General features: G+C 46.6%; 1 protein-coding gene across 1 annotated transcript in view; it reads left to right on the plus strand.

Annotated features, from left to right (window-relative positions):
- LOC126109437 (uncharacterized) overlaps nt 1-21,963 on the plus strand; it is a 139,371-nt gene extending 117,408 nt beyond the window's left edge. Inside the window, exon 4 of the mRNA XM_049914468.1 lies at nt 21,007-21,963. Within this exon, the coding sequence (XP_049770425.1) occupies nt 21,007-21,963 (957 nt within the window). The remainder of the gene's footprint in view (nt 1-21,006) is intronic.
- Nucleotides 21,964-22,682: the final 719 nt, after the last annotated feature.

Here is a 22,682-nt window from a genome sequence, read left to right on the forward strand (position 1 = left end):
CTTTGCCTTTTTTGCTGCAGATTCTCGTTGGTAACCCATTGTTTAGATTGTTGTTTGGTCTCAGGAGTATAGTAATGTATCCATGTTTCATCCACAGCGACGAAACGACACTTAAAGTCCTGCGAATTCTTCCTGAACAGCTGCAAACCATCCTTGCAACACTTTTCAGGATTCCGTTTTTGGTCAAGAGTAAGCAATCGCGGAACCCATCTTGCGGACAACTTTCTCATTTCCAAATGTTTATGCAAAATATTATGTACCCGTTCATTCGAGATGCCCACAGCACTAGAAATCTCACGCACCTTAACTCTTCTGTCATCCATCACCATATCATGGATTTTATCAATGATTTCAGGAGTCGTAACCTCCACAGGGCGTCCAGAACGTTCAGCATCACTTGTGTCCATATGGCCACACCGAAAATTTTGAAACCATTTATAAACTGTTGTATTCGAAGGCGCCCCGTCACCGTAATTTATATCAAGCTTGTCCCTAGTCTCCTGAGGCGTTTTGCCTTTCATAAAGTAATGTTTAATCACCACACGAAATTCTCCTTTCTCCATTTATTGACAATCTCTCGACTTCCTTGATCCACACGAATGCAAAACACAAAGAAATAGACCAATGTGGCTGAAACTTGGTGTGCGTTCTTTCCAAAGATGCCACAACTAAATATGACCTCGATACGCGCCAGTGGTGCCATCTCTCGGTCTTTTCACGGACTTTCCAAATGCCACTCGTAAAACCGTGCATATAAGAAATGGCGTGCGCTCGAGCGTAGGCGTGTGTACATGTTCCGAGGAGTACCAGCACGGTTTTATCGTACGCATCAGACCACCGAATTTCCCACGTTTAAAGGGGCTCCGGAACGCCCTATACTTGCAATGTTAAAATAACGCTTATAAATTACATCTTTCCTCACAAAGTATTTGAGGTAGGAAGTTGAACTTTTTACAGTTTATTTATTGGAATATGGGCTACAACTTAACACAGGGATTTTACAATATTTTAGTTCAGTTATTAAAGATGATTTTTTTTCAATTGTAATGAAAATTCACAACATTTGTTTGCAATTTATTATTTATATATTCAAAAATATACAGTTTTTTGGAAAAAGGCTGTGTTAAATTATGCAGAAGGTACTGTGTAACATTAACTGAAAGTTTGAAACAAATATGTTTGGAAGATCCTTAGAAAACATGTAATTAGTATGAGAAAATAATAGTTTTGGGAATCGAGCGACAAAGATTGGATTAACTTTTTAGTGCATTCCAGGTCCATAGGATGGATTATCTTCATCCTCTGCAAACTCCTCCTCCAGCTTCCTCTTGTTCCTCCTCCTGTTTACTCTTGCTTGTATTTCTAGACTCTTTACAGCTCTGTCTGCAGCCCGAAGGCGTTCCTTGTCTAAAGCGAGCATCGCTCGTACCATGTTAGAACCTATCTTCATTCCCATATTTCTAAATACCTTGCACCTTACAATGTTGCCATCATTGAAAGTCGCAACAGCATCATACACACCAAAGTTAAGTGTTTCTATTCCAACAAATACAGTCTTGGGGATTCTCGACCATGTAACACTATGTACACTTTCATTGGTGTTTTGAGTTTTTCCGTGAATACACTTTTTCAATAGTTCAGTTATTATTATTATTATTAATAATAATTATTATTAATAATTATTAATAATTGGTTAATAATAACACCATTTGACAGCAGTTTAACAGCGCCACAGTGGGTCACGCCCATGTAGAACACATTTCAAAAAAAATTTAAAAATAGTTGTAGTCTTCGGAATTGAATAAATTATATATCTATTAAAAGGTAATAGTCTGCAGATTCAGAAAACGCAAAAATGTAAAAATTGAACTTTTCATGATTTTGAGCCTTTCCGGAGCCCCTTAAGGGCAATCGAGAATCTTTGGGATCAGCTCGATCGGGCTGACCTCGCCATGGATTCTCAACCGAGAAACCTGGCGCATCCAGCCACGACAGTGGTGTCGGCATGTGTCAGTATCTTCCAGAACATCACTGACACTAGTCCTGCACGTCTCATAGCGGTTCGCTCTGGAAAAGGCGGTTACCCAGGCTTTTGAGAGTCGGTGACACTGATGTGGCTGGACGGTGTAGACTGACGTGTGTCGATAATCAGCCAGTGATTTATACTGCATTTCTTTTTTCTACACTGACTTCTGTTGTCTCTAAGTGATCATGTGATCATCTGATCTCTATGTGATCAAAAGTATCCGGACACCCCCAAAAACGTACGTTTTGTATATTAGGTGCAATGTTTTGTCTCCTACTGCCAGGTAGTACGTGTCAGCGACCTCAGTAGTCACTAGACATCGTACAGGGTGTTTCAAAAATGACCGGTATATTTGAAACGGCAATAAAAACTAAACGAGCAGCGATAGAAATACACCGTTTGTTGCAATATGCTTGGGACAACAGTACATTTTCAGGCGGACAAACTTTCGAAATTACAGTAGTTACAATTTTCAACAACAGATGGCGCTGCAAGTGATGTGAAAGATATAGAAGACAACGCAGTCTGTGGGTGCGCCATTCTGTACGTCGTCTTTCTGCTGTAAGCGTGTGCTGTTCACAACGTGCAAGTGTGCTGTGGACAACATGGTTTATTCCTTAGAACAGAGGATTTTTCTGGTGTTGGAATTCCACCGCCTAGAACACAGTGTTGTTGCAACAAGACGAAGTTTTCGACGGAGGTTTAATGTAACCAAAGGACCGAAAAGCGATACAATAAAGGATCTGTTTGAAAAATTTCAACGGACTGGGAACGTGACGGATGAACGTGCGTGACGGATGAACGTGCTGGAAAGGTAGGGCGACCGCGTACGGCAACCACAGAGGGCGACGCGCAGCTAGTGCAGCAGGTGATCCGACAGCGGCCTCGGGTTTCCGTTCGCCGTGTTGCAGCTGCGGTCCAAATGACGCCAACGTCCACGTATCGTCTCGTGCGCCAGAGTTTACAGCTCTATCAGTACAAAATCCAAACACGGCAATCCCTCAGCGCCGCTACCGTTGCTGCACGAGAGACATTCGTTAACGATATAGTGCACAGGATTGATGACGGCGATATGCATGTGGGCAGCATTTGGTTTACTGACGAAGCTTATTTTTACCTGGACGGCTTCGTCAATAAACAGAACTGGCGCATATGGGGAACCGAAAAGCCCCATGTTGCAGTCCCATCGTCCCTGCATCCTCAAAAAGTACTGGTCTGGGCCGCCATTTCTTCCAAAGGAATCATTGGCCCATTTTTCAGATCCGAAACGATTACTGCATCACGCTATCTGGACATTCTTAGTGAATTTGTGGCGGTACAAATTGCCTTAGACGACACTGCGAACACCTCGTGGTTTATGCAAGATGGTGCCCGGCCACATCGCACGGCCGACATCTTTAATTTCGTGAATGAATATTTCGATGATCGTGTGATTGCTTTGGGCTATCCGAAACATACAGGAGGCGGCGTGGATTGGCCTCCCTATTCGCCAGACATGAACCCCTGTGACTTCTTTCTGTGGGGACACGTGAAAGACCAGGTGTACCGCCAGAATCCAGAAACAATTGAACAGCTGAAGCAGTACATCTCATCTGCATGTGAAGCCATTCCGCCAGACACGTTGTCAAAGGTTTCGGGTAATTTCATTCAGAGCCTACGCCATATTATTGCTACGCATGGTGGATATGTGGAAAATATCGTACTATAGAGTTTCCCGGACCGCAGCGCCATCTGTTGTTGAAAATTGTAACTACTGTAATTTCGAAAGTTTGTCTGCCTGAAAATGTACTGTTGTCCCAAGCATATTGCAACAAACGGTGTATTTCTATCGCTGCTCGTTTAGTTTTTATTGCCGCTTCAAATATACCGGTCATTTTTGAAACACCCTGTAAGAGAGCAGAATGGGCCGCTCTGCGGAACTGAACGGACTTCAAACGTGGTCAGGTGATTGGGTGTCACTTGTGTCATACTTCTGTACGCGAGATTTCCACACTCCTAAACATCCCTAGGTCCACTGTTTCCGATGTGATAGTAAAGTAGGAAACGTGAAGGGACACGTACAGCACAAAAGAGTACAGCCTGACCTCCGCCGACAGTTGAAGAGAGCCGGCCGGTGTGGCCGAGCGGTTCTAGGCGCTTCAGTCTGGAACCTCGCGACCGCTACGGTCGCAAGTTCGAATCCTGCCTCGGGCATGGATGTGTGTGATGTCCTTAGTTAGGTTTAAGTAGTTCTAAGTTCTAGGGGATTGATGACCTCAGATGTTAAGTCCCATAGTGCTCAGAGCCATTTGAACCATTTGAGTTGAAGAGGGTCGTAATGTGTAATAGGCAGACGTCTATCCGGACCATCGGACAGGAATTCCAAACTGCATCGGGATCCACTGCAAGCGCTAAGACAGTTAGGCGGTAGGTGAGAAAACATGGATTTCATGGTCGATCAGCTGCTCATAACCCACACATCACGCCGGTAAATGCCAAACGATGCCTCGCTTGGTGTAAGGAGCGTAAACATTGGACGATTGAACAGTGGGAAAACGTTGCGTGGAGTGGGGAATCACAGTGCACAATGTGGCGATCTGATGGCAGGGTGTCGGTCTGGTGAATGCCCAGTGAACGTCATCTGCCAGCGTGTGTAGTGCCGACAGTAAAATTCGGAGGCGGTGGTGTTATGGTGTGGTAGTGTTTTTCATGGAGGGGGCTTGCACACCTTGTTGTTTTGCGTGTCACTATCACAGCACAGGCCTACATTGATGTTTTAAGCACCTTCTTGCTTCCCGCAGTTCAAGAGCAATTGGGGGCTGGCGATTGCATCTTTCAACACGATCGAGCACCTGTTCATAATGCACGGCCTGTGGCGGAGTGGTTTCACGACAGTAACAACCCTCTATTGGACTGCCGTGCACAGAGTCCTGACCTGTATCCTACAGAACACCTTTGGGATGTTTTGGAACGCCGTGCCAGGCCTCACCGACTGACATCGATACCTCTCCTCAGTGTAGCACTCCGTGGAGAATGGGCTGCCATTCCCTAAGAAACCTTCCAGCACCTGACTGAACATATGCGTGCGAGAGTGGAAGCTGTCATCAAGGCTAAATGTGGGCCAGCACCATACTGAATTCCACCATTACTGATGGAGGGCGCCACGAACTTGTAATTCATTTTCAGCCACGTGATCACATAGTGTATCAAATTTCTCATTATCTACATCGATATCCACGTCTGTAAGCTGTCAGTCAATATAAAGTGGGTTACAGAGATGACTTTCAATTGGACTGATGTTAAGGAGTCTTTGTGTGGTGCCGCGTGCTAGGAGTGCAGGAAGAGTGACACTCTGTCATTTCGGCTTTAGTCGGATGATTGAAAGGTGGAACTGTATTGTGACGTGCACAGTTATAAGCAGATATTACTCAAAAAGTTGTTTCTTGTCTGTCAGGAAAAAACCAATGTGTCAATAAGTGAGCTGCTATCAGTGAGATTCTTTGTTCGAGGTTTCTGCAGGACAGATACCGGTATGTAGATGGCTGAAAAACATTCGATTAGCACGAAAAGGAGCAGTTATAGTAGTCGTAGTACTAAAAAGCTATTGGCCTGATTTGTTTTCTGCGTTCTCTATACACGCCCTATGTCTGCTGTTAGTTCGACATGACATGCATCCCGTTCACTTATGCCATGCCCCAGTATGGTCAGCGCCAGTGTTTTCAGATACCTGGCAGACGATACCAACGGTTACCTCTGACATTTTGCAGACGACGCAGTTGTCTAGAGCGAAGTGTTATCAGATAAAGAAACTTGCGCAAGTCTCCGATAAGATACCAAAAAGATTTCATTGAGGTGCTAAGTTTAGCGGATTGCTTTAAATGTTCAAAAATTTAATACTATCACTTCACTAACCGCAGAACAGTATGGGCGTTAGTCAAATGAAAACAGAACACCCACCTCAATGCGACCATGGAACGGTTCTGTAAAAAAGTAATGACCACGTGCGTCAACACATGTATCCCACTGGGAGGCCAGAAGATCGATTCATGTTTCGTAGAACGAGCCTCGGGCTTTCTCAACTGACTCTTTACACACATTAAGTGACAAGGGATTGCAGATAGTATTTTTGGATTTTACGGAAGACTTTTAACACTGTATCACACAAACAGCTTGTAGTAAAATTGGGTTCTTATGAAACATCGTCTCAGTTATGTGAATGGATACGTGATTTCCCGTCAGTGAGGTCTCAGTACGTAGTAACTGACAGAAAATCATCGATCAAACCAGAACTAATTTGTGGCGTTCTGCAAGGCCCTCTGCTCTTTCTTATCTATATAAACGATTCAGGAGGCAATCTGAGCAGCCGTATTAGGTCGTTTGCAGATGATGGTGTCGTTTATCGTCTAGTAACGTCATAAGATTAAAACAAATCGCGAAACGATTTAGAAAAGATATCTGTACGGTGCGAAAATTGGCCAATGAGTGAGGTCAACCACACGAGTTTTACACTGAAGCCCCAAAGAAACTGGTACAGGCATGCGTATTCAAATACATACATACAGGGTGATCAAAAAGTCAGTATAAATTTGAAAACTTAATAAACCACGGAATAATGTAGATAGAGAGGTAAAAATTGACACACATGCTTGGAATGACATGGCGTTTTATTAGAACAAAAAAAAAGGTATTGCTAGACGCGTGAAAGATCTCTTTCGCTCGTCGTTTGGTGATGATCGTGTGCTCAGCCGCCACTTTCGTCATGCTTGGCCTCCCAGGTCCCCAGACCTCAGTCCGTGCGATTATTGGCTTTGGGGTTACCTGAAGTCGCAAGTGTATCGTGATCGACCGACATCTCTAGGGATGCTGAAAGACAACACCCGACGCCAATGCCTCACCGTAACGCCGTACATGCTTTACAGTGCTGTTCACAACATTATTCCTCGACTACAGCTATTGTTGAGGAATGATGGTGGACATATTGAGCATTTCCTGTAAAGAACATCATCTTTGCTTTGTCTTACTTCGTTATGGTAATTATTGGTATTCTGATCAGATGAAGCGCCATCTGTCGGACATTTTGAACTTTTGTATATATTTGGTTCTAATAAAACCCCATGTCATTCCAGGCATGTGTGTCAATTTGTACCTCTCTATCTACATTATTCCGTGATTTATTGTTTTCAAATTTATACTGACTTTTTGATCACCCGGTATATAAACAGGCAGATTTCAATGCTGGGCCATCAACAAGTGTCAGCTTGCCAACCATTCAACGAAACATCATCGATATGAGCTTTCGGAGCCGAAGGCCCACTCGTGTGCTGTGGGGCGTGTGCAGTAGTAGTGATATGGGTTCCCTGATACGCCCAGATACGACTCTGACAGGTGAAAGGTACGTAAGCGTCCTGTCTGGTCACCTGTATCCTTCCGTGTCCATTGTGCATTCAGCCGGACTTGGGCAATTCCAGCAGGACAGTGCGACACCCCACATGTCCAGAATTGCTGCAGAGTGACTCCAGGAACACTCTTCTGAGTTTAAACACTTCCGCTGCCCACCAAACTCACCAGAGATGAACATTATTGAGCATATCTGGGATGTCTTCCAGGTTGGTGTTGAGAAGAGATCTCCACCCACTTGTACTCTTACGGATTTATGGACAGCCCTGCAAGATTCATGGTATGAAACTTCCTGGCAGATCAAAACTGTGTGCCTGACCGAGACTCGAACTCGGGACCTTTGCTTTTCGCGGGCAAGTGCTCTACCAACTGAGCTACCCAAGCACGACTCACGCCCCGTCCTCACAGCTTTGCTTCTGCTAGTACCTCGTTCCTACCTTCCAGACTTTACAGAAGCTCTCCTGCGAACCTTGCAGAACTAGCACTCCTTCAAGAAAGGATATTGCGGAGACATGGCTTAGCCATAGCCTGGGGTATGTTTCCAGATTGAGATTTTCACTCTGCAGCGGAGAGTGCACTGATATGAAACTTCCTGGCAGATCAAAACTGTGTGCCTGACCGAGACTCGAACTCGGGACCTTTGCTTTTCGCGGGCAAGTGCTCTACCAACTGAGCTACCCAAACGCGACCCACGCCCCGTCCTCACGGATCAGTTGGTAGAGGACTTGCCCGCGAGATCAAAGGTCCCGAGTTCGAGTCTCGGTCCGGCGCACAGTTTTAATCTGCCAGGAAGTTTCATATCAGTGTATAATCCGCTGCAGAATGAAATTCTCATTCTGGAAGATTCATGGTGTTTTCTACTTGAGACATTAGTCGAGTCGATGCCACGTCGTGTTGCGGCACTTCTGAGTGCTCGCGGGGGCCCTACACGATATTAGGCAGGTGTACCAGTTTGTTCGGCTCTCCAGTGTACAAGGAATCCGTTAAAGTTCAGTTACACGATGAATTAGTCAAATCCAAAGCCCGTAAATACAACTATATAACTAGGAATTACAGTTACGAACAAATTAAATTAGAAACAAAACACAGAAAATGTTGTGGGGAAGGCGAGTCGAGAATTGCGATGTATTGTCAGAATAGTTAGAAAATGTAACAGATCTACTGAAGAGACTGCCTACACTATGCTTGTCCGTCCTCTTTTGGAGTGCCGGCCGCGGTGGTCTAGCGCTTCTAGGCGCTCAGTCCGGAACCGCGTGACTGCTACGGTCGCAGGTTCGAATCCTGCCTCGGGCATGGATGTGTGTGATGTCCTTAGGTTAGTTAGGTTTAAGTAGTTCTAAGTTCTAGGGGGCTGATGACCTCAGATGTTAAGTCCCATAGTGCTCAGAGCCATTTCTTTTGGAGTACTGCTGCCCAGTCTGGGATGCTTACCAGACAGGGTTAACAGAGCACATAGATAAAGTTGAAAGAGGAACCGCCAGGGTAGCCGAGCACTCTAATGCGCTGCTTCCTGGCCTCGGGTAGGCGCGCCGGCCCCGGATCGAATCCGCCCGGCGGACTAACGACGAGGGCCGGTGTGCCGGCCAGCCTGGATGTGGTTTTTAGGCAGTTTTCCACATCCTCCTAGGTGAATACAGGGCTGGTCCCCGCGTCCCGCCCCAGATCCACGGCTCGCAGACATCTGAACACTTGCGCACTATTCCATGGATTACACTAGACGCTGACAGCAGGGATACACTAATTCCTTCCCGGGGGGTACGGGGTGGCGGCAGGAAGGGTATCCGGCCACCCCTTCAACTAACATTGCCGCATCAAATTAACCATGCCAAAACCTGCGTATCCGAGGGAAAAGCCGGCCGCAGTGGTCTAGCGGTTCTAGGCGCTCAGTCCAGAACCGCGCAACTGCTACGGTCGCAGGTTCGAATCCTGCCTCGGGCATGGATGTGTGTGATGTCCTTAGGCTAGTTAGGTTTAAGTAGTCCTAAGTTCTAGGGGACTGATGACCACAGATATTAAGTCCCATAGTACTCAGAGCCATTTGAACCATTTTGAACCGCGGGAGAAATGGCACCAGCAAAATAAAGAAAGAAGAAAGTTTAAAGAGCAGCAGTACATTATTGTATTATGGAGAAATAGGTGCGTCACCAGCAAACGACTGCAAACTGCTGCTCACCCTGTCCACCAAATCATTTACACTCCTGGAAATGGAAAAAAGAACACATTGACACCGGTGTGTCAGACCCACCATACTTGCTCCGGACACTGTGAGAGGGCTGTACAAGCAATGATCACACGCACGGGACAGCGGACACACCAGGATCCGCGGTGTTGGCCGCCGAATGGCGCTAGCTGCGCAGCATTTGTGCACCGCCGCCGTCAGTGTCAGCCAGTTTGCCGTGGCATACGGAGCTCCATCGCAGTCTTTAACACTGGTAGCATGACGCGACAGCGTGGACGTGAACCGTATGTGCAGTTGACGGACTTTGAGCGAGGGCGTATAGTGGGCATGCGGGAGGCCGGGTGGACGTACCGCCGAATTGCTCAGCACGTGGGGCGTCAGGTCTCCACAGTACATCGATGTTGTCGCCAGTGGTCGGCGGAAGGTGCACGTGCCCGTCGACCTGGGACCGGACCGCAGCGACGCACGGATGCACGCCAAGACCGTAGGATCCTACGCAGTGCCGTAGGGGACCGCACCGCCACTTCCCAGCAAATTAGGGACACTGTTGCTCCTGGGGTATCGGCGAGGACCATTCGCAACCGTCTCCATGAAGCTGGGCTACGGTCCCGCACACCGTTAGGCCGTCTTCCGCTCACGCCCCAACATCGTGACCGAGCGAGGTGGCGCAGTGGTTAGCACACTGGACTCGCATTCGGGAGGACGACGGTTCAATCCCGTCTCCGGCCATCCTGATTTAGGTTTTCCGTGATTTCCCTAAATCGCTTCAGGCAAATGCCGGGATGGTTCCTTTGAAAGGGCACGGCCGATTTCCTTCCCTATCCTTCCCTCACCCGAGCTTGCGCTCCGTCTCTAATGACCTCGTTGTCGACGGGACGTTAAACACTAATCTCCTCCTCCTCCTCCCAACATCGTGCAGCCCGCCTCCAGTGGTGTCGCGACAGGCGTGAATGGAGGGACGAACGGAGACGTGTCGTCTTCAGCGATGAGAGTCGCTTCTGCCTCGGTGCCAATGATGGTCGTATGCGTGTTTGGCGCCGTTCAGGTGAGCGCCACAATCAGGACTGCATACGACCGAGGCACACAGGGCCGACACCCGGCATCATGGTGTGGGGAGCGATCTCCTACACTGGCCGTACACCACTGGTGATCGTCGAGGGGACACTGAATAGTGCACGGTACATCCAAACCGTCATCGAACCCATCGTTGTACCATTCCTAGACCGGCAAGGGAACTTGCTGTTCCAACAGGACAATGCACGTCCGCATGTATCCCGTGCCACCCAACGTGCTCTAGAAGGTGTAAGTCAACTACCCTGGCCAGCAAGATCTCCGGATCTGTCCCCCATTGAGCATGTTTGGGACTGGATGAAGCGTCGTCTCACGCGGTCTGCACGTCCAGCAAGAACGCTGGTCCAACTGAGGCGCCAGGTGGAAATGGCATGGCAAGCCGTTCCACAGGACTACATCCAGCATCTCTACGATCGTCTCCATGGGAGAATAGCAGCCTGCATTGCTGCGAAAGGTGGATATACACTGTACTAGTGCCGACATTGTGCATGCTCTGTTGCCTGTGTCTATGTGCCTGTGGTTCTGTCAGTGTGATCATGTGATGTATCTGACCCCAGGAATGTGTCAATAAAGTTTCCCCTTCCTCGGACAATGAATTCACGGTGTTCTTATTTCAATTTCCAGGAGTGTATTTATACAGAGAAGAACAGCCGTCCCATTACACTTCCCTGGGACACTCCTGACGATACTCTAGCCTCTGATGAACACCCGCCATCGGTGACAACATACTGGTGTCTATTACGTAAGAAAAGTCGAGCCACTAATATCTGCTCGTACCTTCATTAACAGCCTGCAATGGGGCACCGTGTCAAATGCTTTCCGAAAATCCACAAATAGGGAGTCTGCCTGTTGCTCTTCATCGATAGTTCTCAGTATATCATGTGAGAAAAGGGCAACCTGGGTTTCAGACGTGTTATGTTTTTAAAAACCATGGTGATTCGTGGACGTAAGCTTCTGAGTCTCAAGAAAACTTGTTATAAAATGTTCAAATGTTGTTCAAATGTGTGTGAAATCTTATGGGACTTAACTGCTACGGTTATCAGTCCCTAAGCTTACACACTACTTAACCTAAATTATCCTAAGGACAAACACACACACACATGCCCGAGGGAGGACTCGAACCTCCGCCGGGACCAGCCACAGAGTCCATGACTGCAGCGCCTAAGACCGCTCGGCTAATCCCGCGCGGCAACTTGTTATATTCGAGGATTCTGCAGCAAACCTAAGTTAGGGATATTGATCTGTAATATTGCGGGCCTGTTCTTTTACCCTTCTTATATACTGGAGTCACCCGCGCGCTTTATTCCAGTCGCTTGGGACTTTGTGTTGTGCGAGACATTCACGATAAACTTGCTAACTATCAGGGACAGGTCTAGGGATCTTGCTGGACACGCGAGTGTCTCAACAACACACAGACACTTGTGCCGTCAGAGCTGCCTCACCCCCTACCAGCCATGACGAAGTCATACACGATAGCTCCCCACGTCCGCCGCTCGTGGTCTCGTGGTAGCGTTCTCGCTTCCCGAGCACGGGGTCCCGGGTTCGATTCCCGGCGGGGTCAGGGATTTTCACCTGCCTCGAGATGACTGGGTGTTTGTGTTGTCCTCATCATTTCATCATCATCCAGGAAAGTGGCGAAATTGGACTGTGCAAAGATTGGGTAATTGTACGGGCGCTGATAACCACGCAGTTGAGCGCCCCACAAACCAAACATCATCATCTCTGATAGCTCCCCACCCTACGACTCTAATACTAACACTGCTATGTCTCTCCAAAACGTAGGAAGAATGGGATATCTCGCCGGGTCGTCGCTGTATCAGCTGATGATGATCATCTGGGGTGATGCAGAACCGTGATTCATCAGTGAGCTCAATGCGACGCCATTCATAAGCAGTCCATGCTTCCCTCTCATGGCGCCAATCCAAATGCAGCTGCTTGTGTTGTGTCAGTGGCAGCCTACCCATGGCACGAAAATTCCCCGCTCGTGCTAGTTTCTAACCAATGGTGTACGATGACACCAAACGTTGCAGGGAATCCATTACTAAGATGGCAGGCACGGATGAGAACCGGTTGTGATGTGCTTGCTGCTCAATATCGCGATCCTCCCTTCTAGGGGACTGAGCGAAGCAGTGCAGTGGTTAGCACACTGGACTCGCATTTGGGAGGACAACGGTTCAAACTGGCGTCCAGCCATCCCGATTTAGGCTTTCCATTATTTCCTTAAATCGCTTCTGGCATATGTCGGGATGGTTCCTTTGACAGAGCTGACCTCCTTCCCCATTCTTTCCTATTCCACTGGGACCCATGACCTCACTGTTTGGTCCCAACCAACCAAACCAAACCAAACCAACCCTTTGATTGCCAGAAATCTCAGACCGGAAAATTGACCATGAGTATGGCTGCCCTCATGTCCCCATGCATTCCAGCGTCGGACAACTGTAGCAGCTGAATGGCCCAAAAATCTGGATCTTACAAGATTGGACCAGCTGGTCAAGTGGAGGCCCAGAATGAGGTCACTTTCAGGCTGTCAGTTAAGGGCAATGCTGCCTAACAGGAGTGCGCGGCATGTCCTGATCCTTCACAGTGACCACACAACTTATGACGTTGTTCACGCTCCTTACATATCCTACCAGGACTGGTAACAACACTAAACATGAACAACGATAATGTACTCCGGCGGTCATCCTACATACCAGAGTATTGCAACTCTAATGATTTACGTGTTGTTGTTGTTGTGGTCTTCAGTCCTGAGACTGGTTTGATGCAGCTCTCCAAGCTACTCTATCCTGTGCAAGCTTCTTCATCTCCCAGTACCTACTGCAATTCACATCCTTCTGAATCTGTTTAGTGTATTCATCTCTTGGTCTCCCTCTACGATTTTTACCCTCCACCCTGCCCTCCAATACTAAACTGGTGATCCCTTGATGCCTCAGAACATGTCCTGCCAACCGATCCCTTCTCCTAGTCAAGTTGTGCCACAAATTTCTCTTCTCTCCAGTTCTATGCAATACCTCCTCATTAGTTATGTGATCTACCCATCTAATCTTCAGCATTCTTCTGTAGCACCACATTTCGAAAGCTTCTATTCTCTTCTTGTCTATTTATCGTCCACGTTTCACTTCCATACATGGCTACACTCCATGTAAATACTTTCAGAAACGACTTCCTGACACTTAAATCTATGCTCGGTGTTAACAAATTTCTCTTCTTCAGAAACGCTTTCCTTGCCATTGCCAGTCTACATTTTATATCCTCTCTACTTCGACCATCACCAGTCATTTGGCTCCCCAAATAGCAAAACACCTTTACTACTTTAAGTGTCTCATTTCCTAATCTAATTCCCTCCGCATCACCCGACTTAATTCGACTACATTCCATTATCCTCGTTTTGATTTTGTTGATGTTCGTCTTATATCCTCCATTCAAGAGACTGTCCATTCCGCTGACTATTTTCGTGTACCCAGTTACATTGACACCCCGCTATTTCCTCTGGAGGCTTCACATTTTTTTGTCATGTAGTGTACATAAATATTGGGTGTTTGTATTTGCCCACCGCATGTCTAGTCCAGTAGCCACGTTGTTTCTGCACTTCGCACTCAGCTGCCGCTTATCTCAAGCACCACTTAGTGAGAACGCTTACCAAACATTACATTTGACGCCGCGGTATCTCCATGATGGTATCGCGGCGCCTATTGCCTTTAGCAGACATTAATTTGGAGCAGATTCATTGCTTCATTCCTTGTGGCTGTTTAAGCACATCTCGATGTCACAGGTAATCCTATCCCAAATGCAAATGTTTGGCATAAAATGTAAGTCTCTCTGTGTTATTCCCCTTTGGTAAACCACGGATTTTAAGAAACAGGAAGGCGATGTTGGCCTGACGTATTCGACGATGCCCTTTGGCTACACTGTCTTAAGGATCGTTCTAAGAAATACCAAATTAAGATCAACCTGAAAATGCCTAAATAAGGCGGAACGCGTAGTTGAAAAATAAAAAAAATAAAATTGCAACCAAGACTGTTTTTAACCAATACGGAACAAAAATTTCCCGGAAAAACTATTTTTACCAGCAGGGCTCTTAATTATCACCTAACTGCGTGATTTCAATCTTCCGCTGCTGCATGGAGCTTCCTATCAAGCAATTTCTTCACTCTGAATACAGCAGTCTCATCAGTGACTCTTGTCGTTCATATCTTTGCATCCTCAATTTTCATCCCACTCCTTAAACTTTCCTTTATGAGCGACGTTCTATAAGTAACGCAAAACGTTTTTTTGATGAAAGCAGGTTGGTCTTATTCGGGATTTCGATACACCATATTGTTCCCCACTCTTTTGGCTATAAAACCCCGTTTTTCAACATTATCTCCGTTCAGTGCGACGACCTTACGCCACCTTCCCGGGAAGGCTTGTGTGCCCACACGTTTTTTGTATCGCATCATGTCATTTGTGGAAACCCAGAATCTACTCTGTAGGGATCAACATGGATTCCGGAAACAGCGATCGTGTGAGACCCAACTCGCTTTATTTGTTCATCAGACCCAGAAAATATTAGATACAGGCTCCCAGGTAGATGCCATTTTCCTTGACTTCCGGAAGCCGTTCGATACAGTTCCGCACTGTCGCCTGATAAACAAAGTAAGAGCCTACGGAATATCAGAACAGCTGTGTGGCTGGATTGAAGAGTTTTTAGCAAACAGAACACAGCATGTTGGTCTCAATTGAGAGACGTCTACAGACGTTGAAGTAACCTCTGGCGTGCCACAGGGGAGTGTTATGGGACCATTGCTTTTCACAATATATATAAATGACCTAGTAGATAGTGTCGGAAGTTCCATGCGGCTTTTCGCGGATGATGCTGTAGTATACAGAGAAGTTGCAGCATTAGAAAATTGCAGGAAGATCTGCAGCGGATAGTCACTTGGTACAGGGAGTGGCAACTGACCCTTAACATAGGCAAATGTTTTGCGAATACATAGAAAGAAGGATCCTTTACTGTACGATTATATGATAGCAGAACAAACACTGGTAGCAGTTACTTCTGTAAAATATCTGGGAGTATGCGTACGGAACGATTTGAAGTGGAAAGATCATATAAAATTAATTGCTAGGTTGAGATTCATTGGGAGAGTCCTTAGAAAATGTAGTCCATCAACAGAGGAGGTGGCTTACAAAACACTCGTTCGACCTATACTTGAGTATTGCTCATCAGTGTGGGATCCGCACCAGATCGGGTTGACAGAGGAGATAGAGAAGATCCAAAGAAGAGCGGCGCGTTTCGTCACAGGGTTATTTGGTAAGCGTGATAGCGTTACGGAGATGTTTAGCAAACTCGAGTGGCAGACTCTGCAAGAGAGGCGCTCTGCATCGCGGTGTAGCTTGCTGTCCAGTTTTCGAGAGGGTGCGTTTCTAGATGAGGTATCGAATATATTGCTCCCCCCTACTTATACCTCCCGAGGAGATCACGGATGTAAAATTAGAGAGATTCGAGCGTGCACGGAGGCTTTCCCGCAGTCGTTCTTCCCGCGAACCATACGCGACTGGAACAGGAAAGGGAGGTAATGTCAGGGGCACGTAAAGTGCCCCCCCCCCCTCACACACGGTTGGATGGATTGCGGAGTGTAAATGTAGATGTAAGTACCACTCTACTGGTCGATATCAGAGTCAACATCTTGCTGCATCATTAACCTCCCCATGCTCCACGTACTGCATTCTGCAAAGTGCGTCCCTCATTAGGACAAACAAATGGAAATCAGAAGGTCCGAGATCCGGGCTGTAGGGTGGGTGAGAAAGAACAGTCTTACGAAATTGTGTGTGCTCCTTTGCGGTGTGCAGACCTGTGGGAGCCCTTGCGTTGTCATGGTGAAGAAGTTCGTTTGCATTTCTGTGGTGACGAACTCGCTGATGTCGTGTCTCCAATTTTCTGAGGGTAGCACAGTACATTTCAGAGTTCGTCAGTGGACCCTGAGGGAGGCCATCGAACAGACTGACCGCTTCAGAGTTGCCATGCCTTACCAACTGAGGGGCCGGCCGGTGTGGCCGAGCGGTTCTAGGCGCTACAGTCTGGAACCGCGCGACCGCTACGGTCGCAGGTTCGAATCCTTCCTCGGGCATGTATGTGTCTGATGTCCTTAGGTTAGTTAGGTTTAAGTAATTCTATGTCCTAGGGGACTGATGACCTCAGATGTTAAATCCCATAGTGCTCAGAGTCATTTGGACCATTTGGAGCAATTGAGGGTGCCGCTTTGATCTTTTTCTTCAGAGGAGAGGTGGTGTGGCGCCACTCATGGATTGTCATTTCGTTTCCGGTTCGAAGTGATGAGCCCATGTTCCATGGGTTGTCGCGATGTTCCACAAAAAGTTGCCATGACCAGATTCTTTACGTGCAAGCAGTTCCACACAGTTGGCCCTTTGTTGGTCTTTATGGTCTTCTGTTCATTGGCAGGGAATCCAGCAGGCACACACCTTTTAGTACACCAGTTGATGAACAAATGTGACAGCTCTACCAACAGAGAGGTCTAGTTGAGCAGCGGTGTGCTTGATAGCGATACGTTGAACATTTTGAATGAGAATGTCCGCCGTTCCAACATTGGAGGGATCACAGCTGTGTGCGACTGGCTGGCAAGCCGGAGATTGGACAGACTTGCGCGACCTGGTTGTGATGATGACAGAAACCTCGCTCAACGACTCACCGTGCTTTTGTTTCTGTCTCCGTAGATATTAAGCAGGCGCCTATGAATATCTGCGATACTCTGTTTTCCCGCCAAAAGAAACTCAATGACAGTTCTCTGCTTGGAACACACCTCTATTACAGACAAAATAGAAAGCACTCCGTCTACAGGCCACAAGTGGCCCATCGGGACCATCCGACCGCCGTGTCATCCTCAGATGAGGATGCGGTTAGGAGGGGCGTGGGGTCAGCACACCGCTCTCCCGGTCGTTATGATGGTTTTCTTTGAGCGGAGCCGCTACTATTCGGTCGAGAGGACGCTAACATATAGCGCCGTCGTATATTGGAACTTCATGAAACTATGGGAGTTGAAACGGGAATATTATACGATTTTACACAACAAAATCCGAATTTTTTCAGTCGAAACTGGCGGATAACAAAAAATGTGTCGCATTACTTATTGAACGTCCTCTTGTAATTCTGTCATTGCTTCTTCGACACAAAGGGACAGTGGGGGAGAAATATTGCGCTGCTACCTTGTTTGTAGTTTCTTATTGTTCCTTCTTGGCTCTTGTGGATGTTGTTCACTGCCATCTTTCCCTGAAATGGATGCCTTATTTTCTCAGAATTTCAAGTAACTTGCACTGTTCTGCGTCGCCGAACGCTTTGTCTGCAAATCCTATGAAAGTGTCTTCATTCATACTGACTCTTGCTTCTAGTTATTAGCACAACGTCAAAACTGCCTCTCTGATGCCTCCGCTTTTCCTAAAGCCACACGAATTGTCACCTAGCACAACCTCAGTATTTTTCCATTTTCCTGTATATTACCTTGGTCAGAAGTCCGGATGCTTGAGTTGTGAACCTGATAGTGTGGAAGATAGTCTTCTGAAAGTCCGATGTTAAGCCCTCCAGCCCTACATGTTCTGCACACTAACTTGAACAGTCCGTTTGCCACTTTTAGCCGTGACTTCAGAAACCGTGGAGGAATGCTACATGCCTGACGAATTCTACAGGCCTCTCTGACAGACATAGCCCTTCTTCAAACAGTACGTGACTTCCTTTCCATTTATACGTACAGTTTTTGTTGTTTACACAGAAAAAGACAATTCCAGACCCCCCTGTCCTTTAAATTTTAGCCCGTTTCTCTGATATTTTTAAAAGTTTCAACAGTGACACCGACATATGCTCTATCACTGCATTCGTCTTTTCAAGAGCTTATAGCAGCGCAACTCAATTGCTGCTAGAGTACTACTTGCTCTCCCTCTTTTACTGTCACTGTTAATAAATGCCAATAAAATGAAAATTGCAGTAGACTAATTTTGGGCTGCACCATACTGTGGGTAAGGAAAATTCTCTCTCTGATATACACACACTGACCTCATAAACGCCTCCTAATGCTCCTGGCGTAGTGGAGCAACTGGACGAGGCATGGAAGTCGTTGGAAGTCCCTCTACACCCGTCCATAACTGCGAAAATGTTGCCGGTGCAGAATTTTGTGCTCGGCCTGACCTCTCGATAGTGTCCCATAAGTGTTCGATGGGTGGCCAAATCGCTCGTTGGAATTGTCGTGAATGTTCTTGAAACCAACCGTGAAACATTTTGGCCCGATGACATAGCCCATTATCATCCATAAAAATTCCACGATTGTTTGGGAACGTGAATAGCTGCAAATGGTCTCCAATTAGGCAGCTCCAGTCTATTCCATGTAAACACAGTCCACACAATTATGGAGACATCATCAGCTTGCAGGTGTCTTTTTGACAACTTGGGTCCATGGCTTCACGGGGTCTGCGCTACACTCTAACCCTACCACCATCAGCTGTTACCAGCTGAAATCTGAACTCATCTAACCAGGCCTGGGGTCCAAATGATATGGTCAGGAGCCCAGGAGAGGCACTGGAGGTGATATCATGCTGTTCGAACTGTCCTAAATGATACGTTCGCCGCACGTCCCTCATAGATTTTTACAGTTATTTCAAGCAGTGTTGTTTGTCTGTTAGCACTTACGACGCTACGCAAAGGACGCTGCTGTCGGTCGTTAAGTGTAGGTCTTCGACCACTGCGTTATCCGTGGTGAGTGGTGAGAGGTAATGCCTGCAATTTGGTATTCTTGACACCATATTGACACTGTGGATATCGGACTATTGAATTCCCTAACGCCTTCCGAAATGGATTGACCCATGCATCTGGCTCCCCAGTCTGGGTTCAAAGTCTGTCAATTCCCGTCGTGCAGCCACAATAACGTCGGACACGTTTTCACATGATCACATGATCGCAAATGACAGCTTCGTCAATTGCGTCTGCAGCTCATGATCTAGTGGCTAGCGTTGCTGCTTCCAGATCAAGGGGTCCTGGGTTCATTTCCCAGCCGGGTTGGGGATTTTCTCTGCCAGAAGACTGGGTGTTTGTGTTGTTCTCATAATTTCATCATTATTATTATCATCATCATCATCATCCATGAAGGGGGCTAGATCGGACTGTGTAAATATTGGACTGTGTAAAAATTGGACTGTGTAAAAATTGGTCTGTGTAAAAATTGGACTGTGTAAATATTGGACTGTGTAAAAATTGGACTGTATAAAAATTGGACTGTGTAAAAATTGGACTGTGTAAAAATTGGACTGTGTAAAAATTGTGACTTTGTGCGGTCGCTGATGACCGCGCAGTTGAGCGCCCCACAAACACGAGCATCATCATCCGCCAATTGCACCGCAGTTCGATACTTTGTGCACGTGATACTTCCGCCACCTGCACATGAGCATATCGTTGTCGCATATCTTCTGTCACTTCAGTGTATTTTGTGGATCCTCAGTTTTTTCATTCCGTGAGCCGCGCGGGTTTAGCCGAGCAGTCTAAGGCGCTGCATTCATCGACTGTCCGGCTGATCCCGGCGGAGGATCGAGTCCTCCCTCGGGCGTGGGTGTGTGTGTGTTTGTCCTTAGGATAATTTAGGTTAAGTAGTGTGTAAGCTTAGGGACTGATGACCTTAGCAGTTAAGTCCCATAAGATTTCACACACATTTGAACATTTTTTTTTTTTTCATTCCGTGAATGCCAATTAAGAGGCCTGTTACTGACAAAACGTTCCCTTGCATTAAAATTAGATTCACAAGCTGCGACATCGTCGCGAAAAGAACACAGTGACCTGTATATGTTATAAGTTTCCTTTAATTTACGTCTATGGTCACAATCTCTTTTGTTTAACAGATTACCGGTTTCAGTCTTTAATGACCATCATCAGATCTGTTTATGAAAGAGCTCTGATGATGGTCATTAAAGACCGAAACCGGTAATTTGTTAAACAAAAAAGATTGTGACCATAGACGTAAATTAAAGGAAACTTATTAAAATTAGACTTCAGGGACCATATGTTCCTTATCGAAACATAGTTGTTTTGCTGTTCTCTACCTCCTGTGTTAATACGGACGAATAGTTCCGAAACATATAATTACTCGTATATAGTGTTTGTACTGTCTCACTCCCAAGACTGTGCAACTATGAACCTGCTTACTGTATCAGACTCTCCCTAACACTTCACTTTTCGGAAACTCTCTTCTTACTATTGCTAGTCTATGTTTTAAATCCTCTACTTCGGTCAGATGAATTATTTTCCTGCCTAAATAGCAAACCTCATCTACTACTTTTTAATGCTTGAATCATTAACAGGTATTCATGTTATTGTTTGCAGGTGACAATCACAAAGGAGGAGTACGTCCCAGTCCCTCATCCCTACCCAGTGAAGGTGCCAGTGGAGAAGGAAGTACCGTACCCTGTGGAGAAGGTGGTGCCGTACCCGGTGAAGGTCCCCGTGGAACGGCCAGTGCCGTACGAGGTCCCGGTACCGAAGCCGGTGCCATACGAAGTCAAGAAGTACATCCCGTACCACGTCAAAGTGCCTGTGGACAAACCGTACCCCGTGCCCTACCCTGTCGAGAAGAAAGTACCTTACAAGGTGGAAGTCAAGGTGCCGGTCCCACATCCCTACCACGTCCACGTACCTAAACCGTACCCTGTCGTCGTAGAGAAGAAGGTTCCGCAGCCGTATCCGGTCCACGTGAAGGTGCCCGTACCCAAACCCTACCCGGTCCACGTCAAGGTCCCGGTGCACATCCCTGTCGAGAGACCGGTACCGTACGAGGTCAAAGTCCCGGTGGAAAAGCCCGTACCGGTGCACGTGATCAAACCTTACCCAGTTCCGGTCGAGAAGAAGGTCCCGTATCCGGTGGAGAAAGAAGTTCCGTACCCGGTGAAGATACCCTACGATCGTCCTGTACCGTATCACGTAGAGAAACCCTACCCAGTTCCTGTAGTGAAGAAAGTACCTTACCCAGTGATCAAGCCGGTGCCATACCACGTGGAGAAGGAGATACCGTACCCGGTAAAGATACCTGTCGATCATCCTGTGCCATACCCTGTAGAGAAACCATTCCCAGTTCCTGTGGAGAAGGAAGTGCCCTTCCCTGTAGAGAAACCTGTCCCATACCCTGTGAAGGTACCTGTAGAGCACCCCGTCCCATACCCTGTTGTTAAGCACGTCCCATACCCAGTAAAAGTATCAGATAAAAAGCACCACGACTTCCATAATGATGGCGACTTCCATCATGGTGGCGACTTCCATCATGGTGGCTTCGATCGCCGAAGGTAATTTTTGTTATAATCTTTTTTAAGTAAAATATTGTACAGACAAATAAAAAAATACATTTTTTACCTTATTTGGTTGTTTTTATCCACCACTCTCCTTACATGGTATTAACGTCCCTACAGTGGATCCAGAACTCGTCGGAATTGCAATAGCCGAAAATCATTGTCAGGTAACGTGTGTTTGTCTATGGTAAACAAATGATGACACCGAATTTCACGAAACCGTCTCTCACAAGGAAACGTCTGCTAGACACCCCAATTTACGAAATTTAGAGTTCCAAAATGACACCCCTCCTTTCTCCACTGATTATCGATATGACATTTTTAACACTAAAAGCAATTTGTGCACACACACACACACACACACACACACACACACACACACACACACACACACACGCCTTAATTAAAAATTATTTAGAAATGCTGATCTAGTCGCAACAGAGACTTTTTTAAACCTCATTAATGAACAAGAGTAGCGGATTGTTTATAGTGCTGATAACAAACACTAAATATAATGCTTTCCTCGTCACAGTTCTCATGTACTTTGAAAGTTGCTTTCCACTAAAACGTTTGAAACAGAATACTAGCATTAGCAGGCAAACTGGGTAGCTGACTAATGGGATAAGGATATCGTGTAGAAAAAAACGGAAACTATATCAAAACGAAAGTTACTATAAAGTGCTTAAAAATGTCGTTAGGAAGATAAAGATCATGTGCTGT

The sequence above is a fragment of the Schistocerca cancellata genome, chromosome 12, assembly GCF_023864275.1.
Source record: "Schistocerca cancellata isolate TAMUIC-IGC-003103 chromosome 12, iqSchCanc2.1, whole genome shotgun sequence".
Taxonomy (NCBI): Eukaryota; Metazoa; Arthropoda; class Insecta; order Orthoptera; family Acrididae; genus Schistocerca; species Schistocerca cancellata.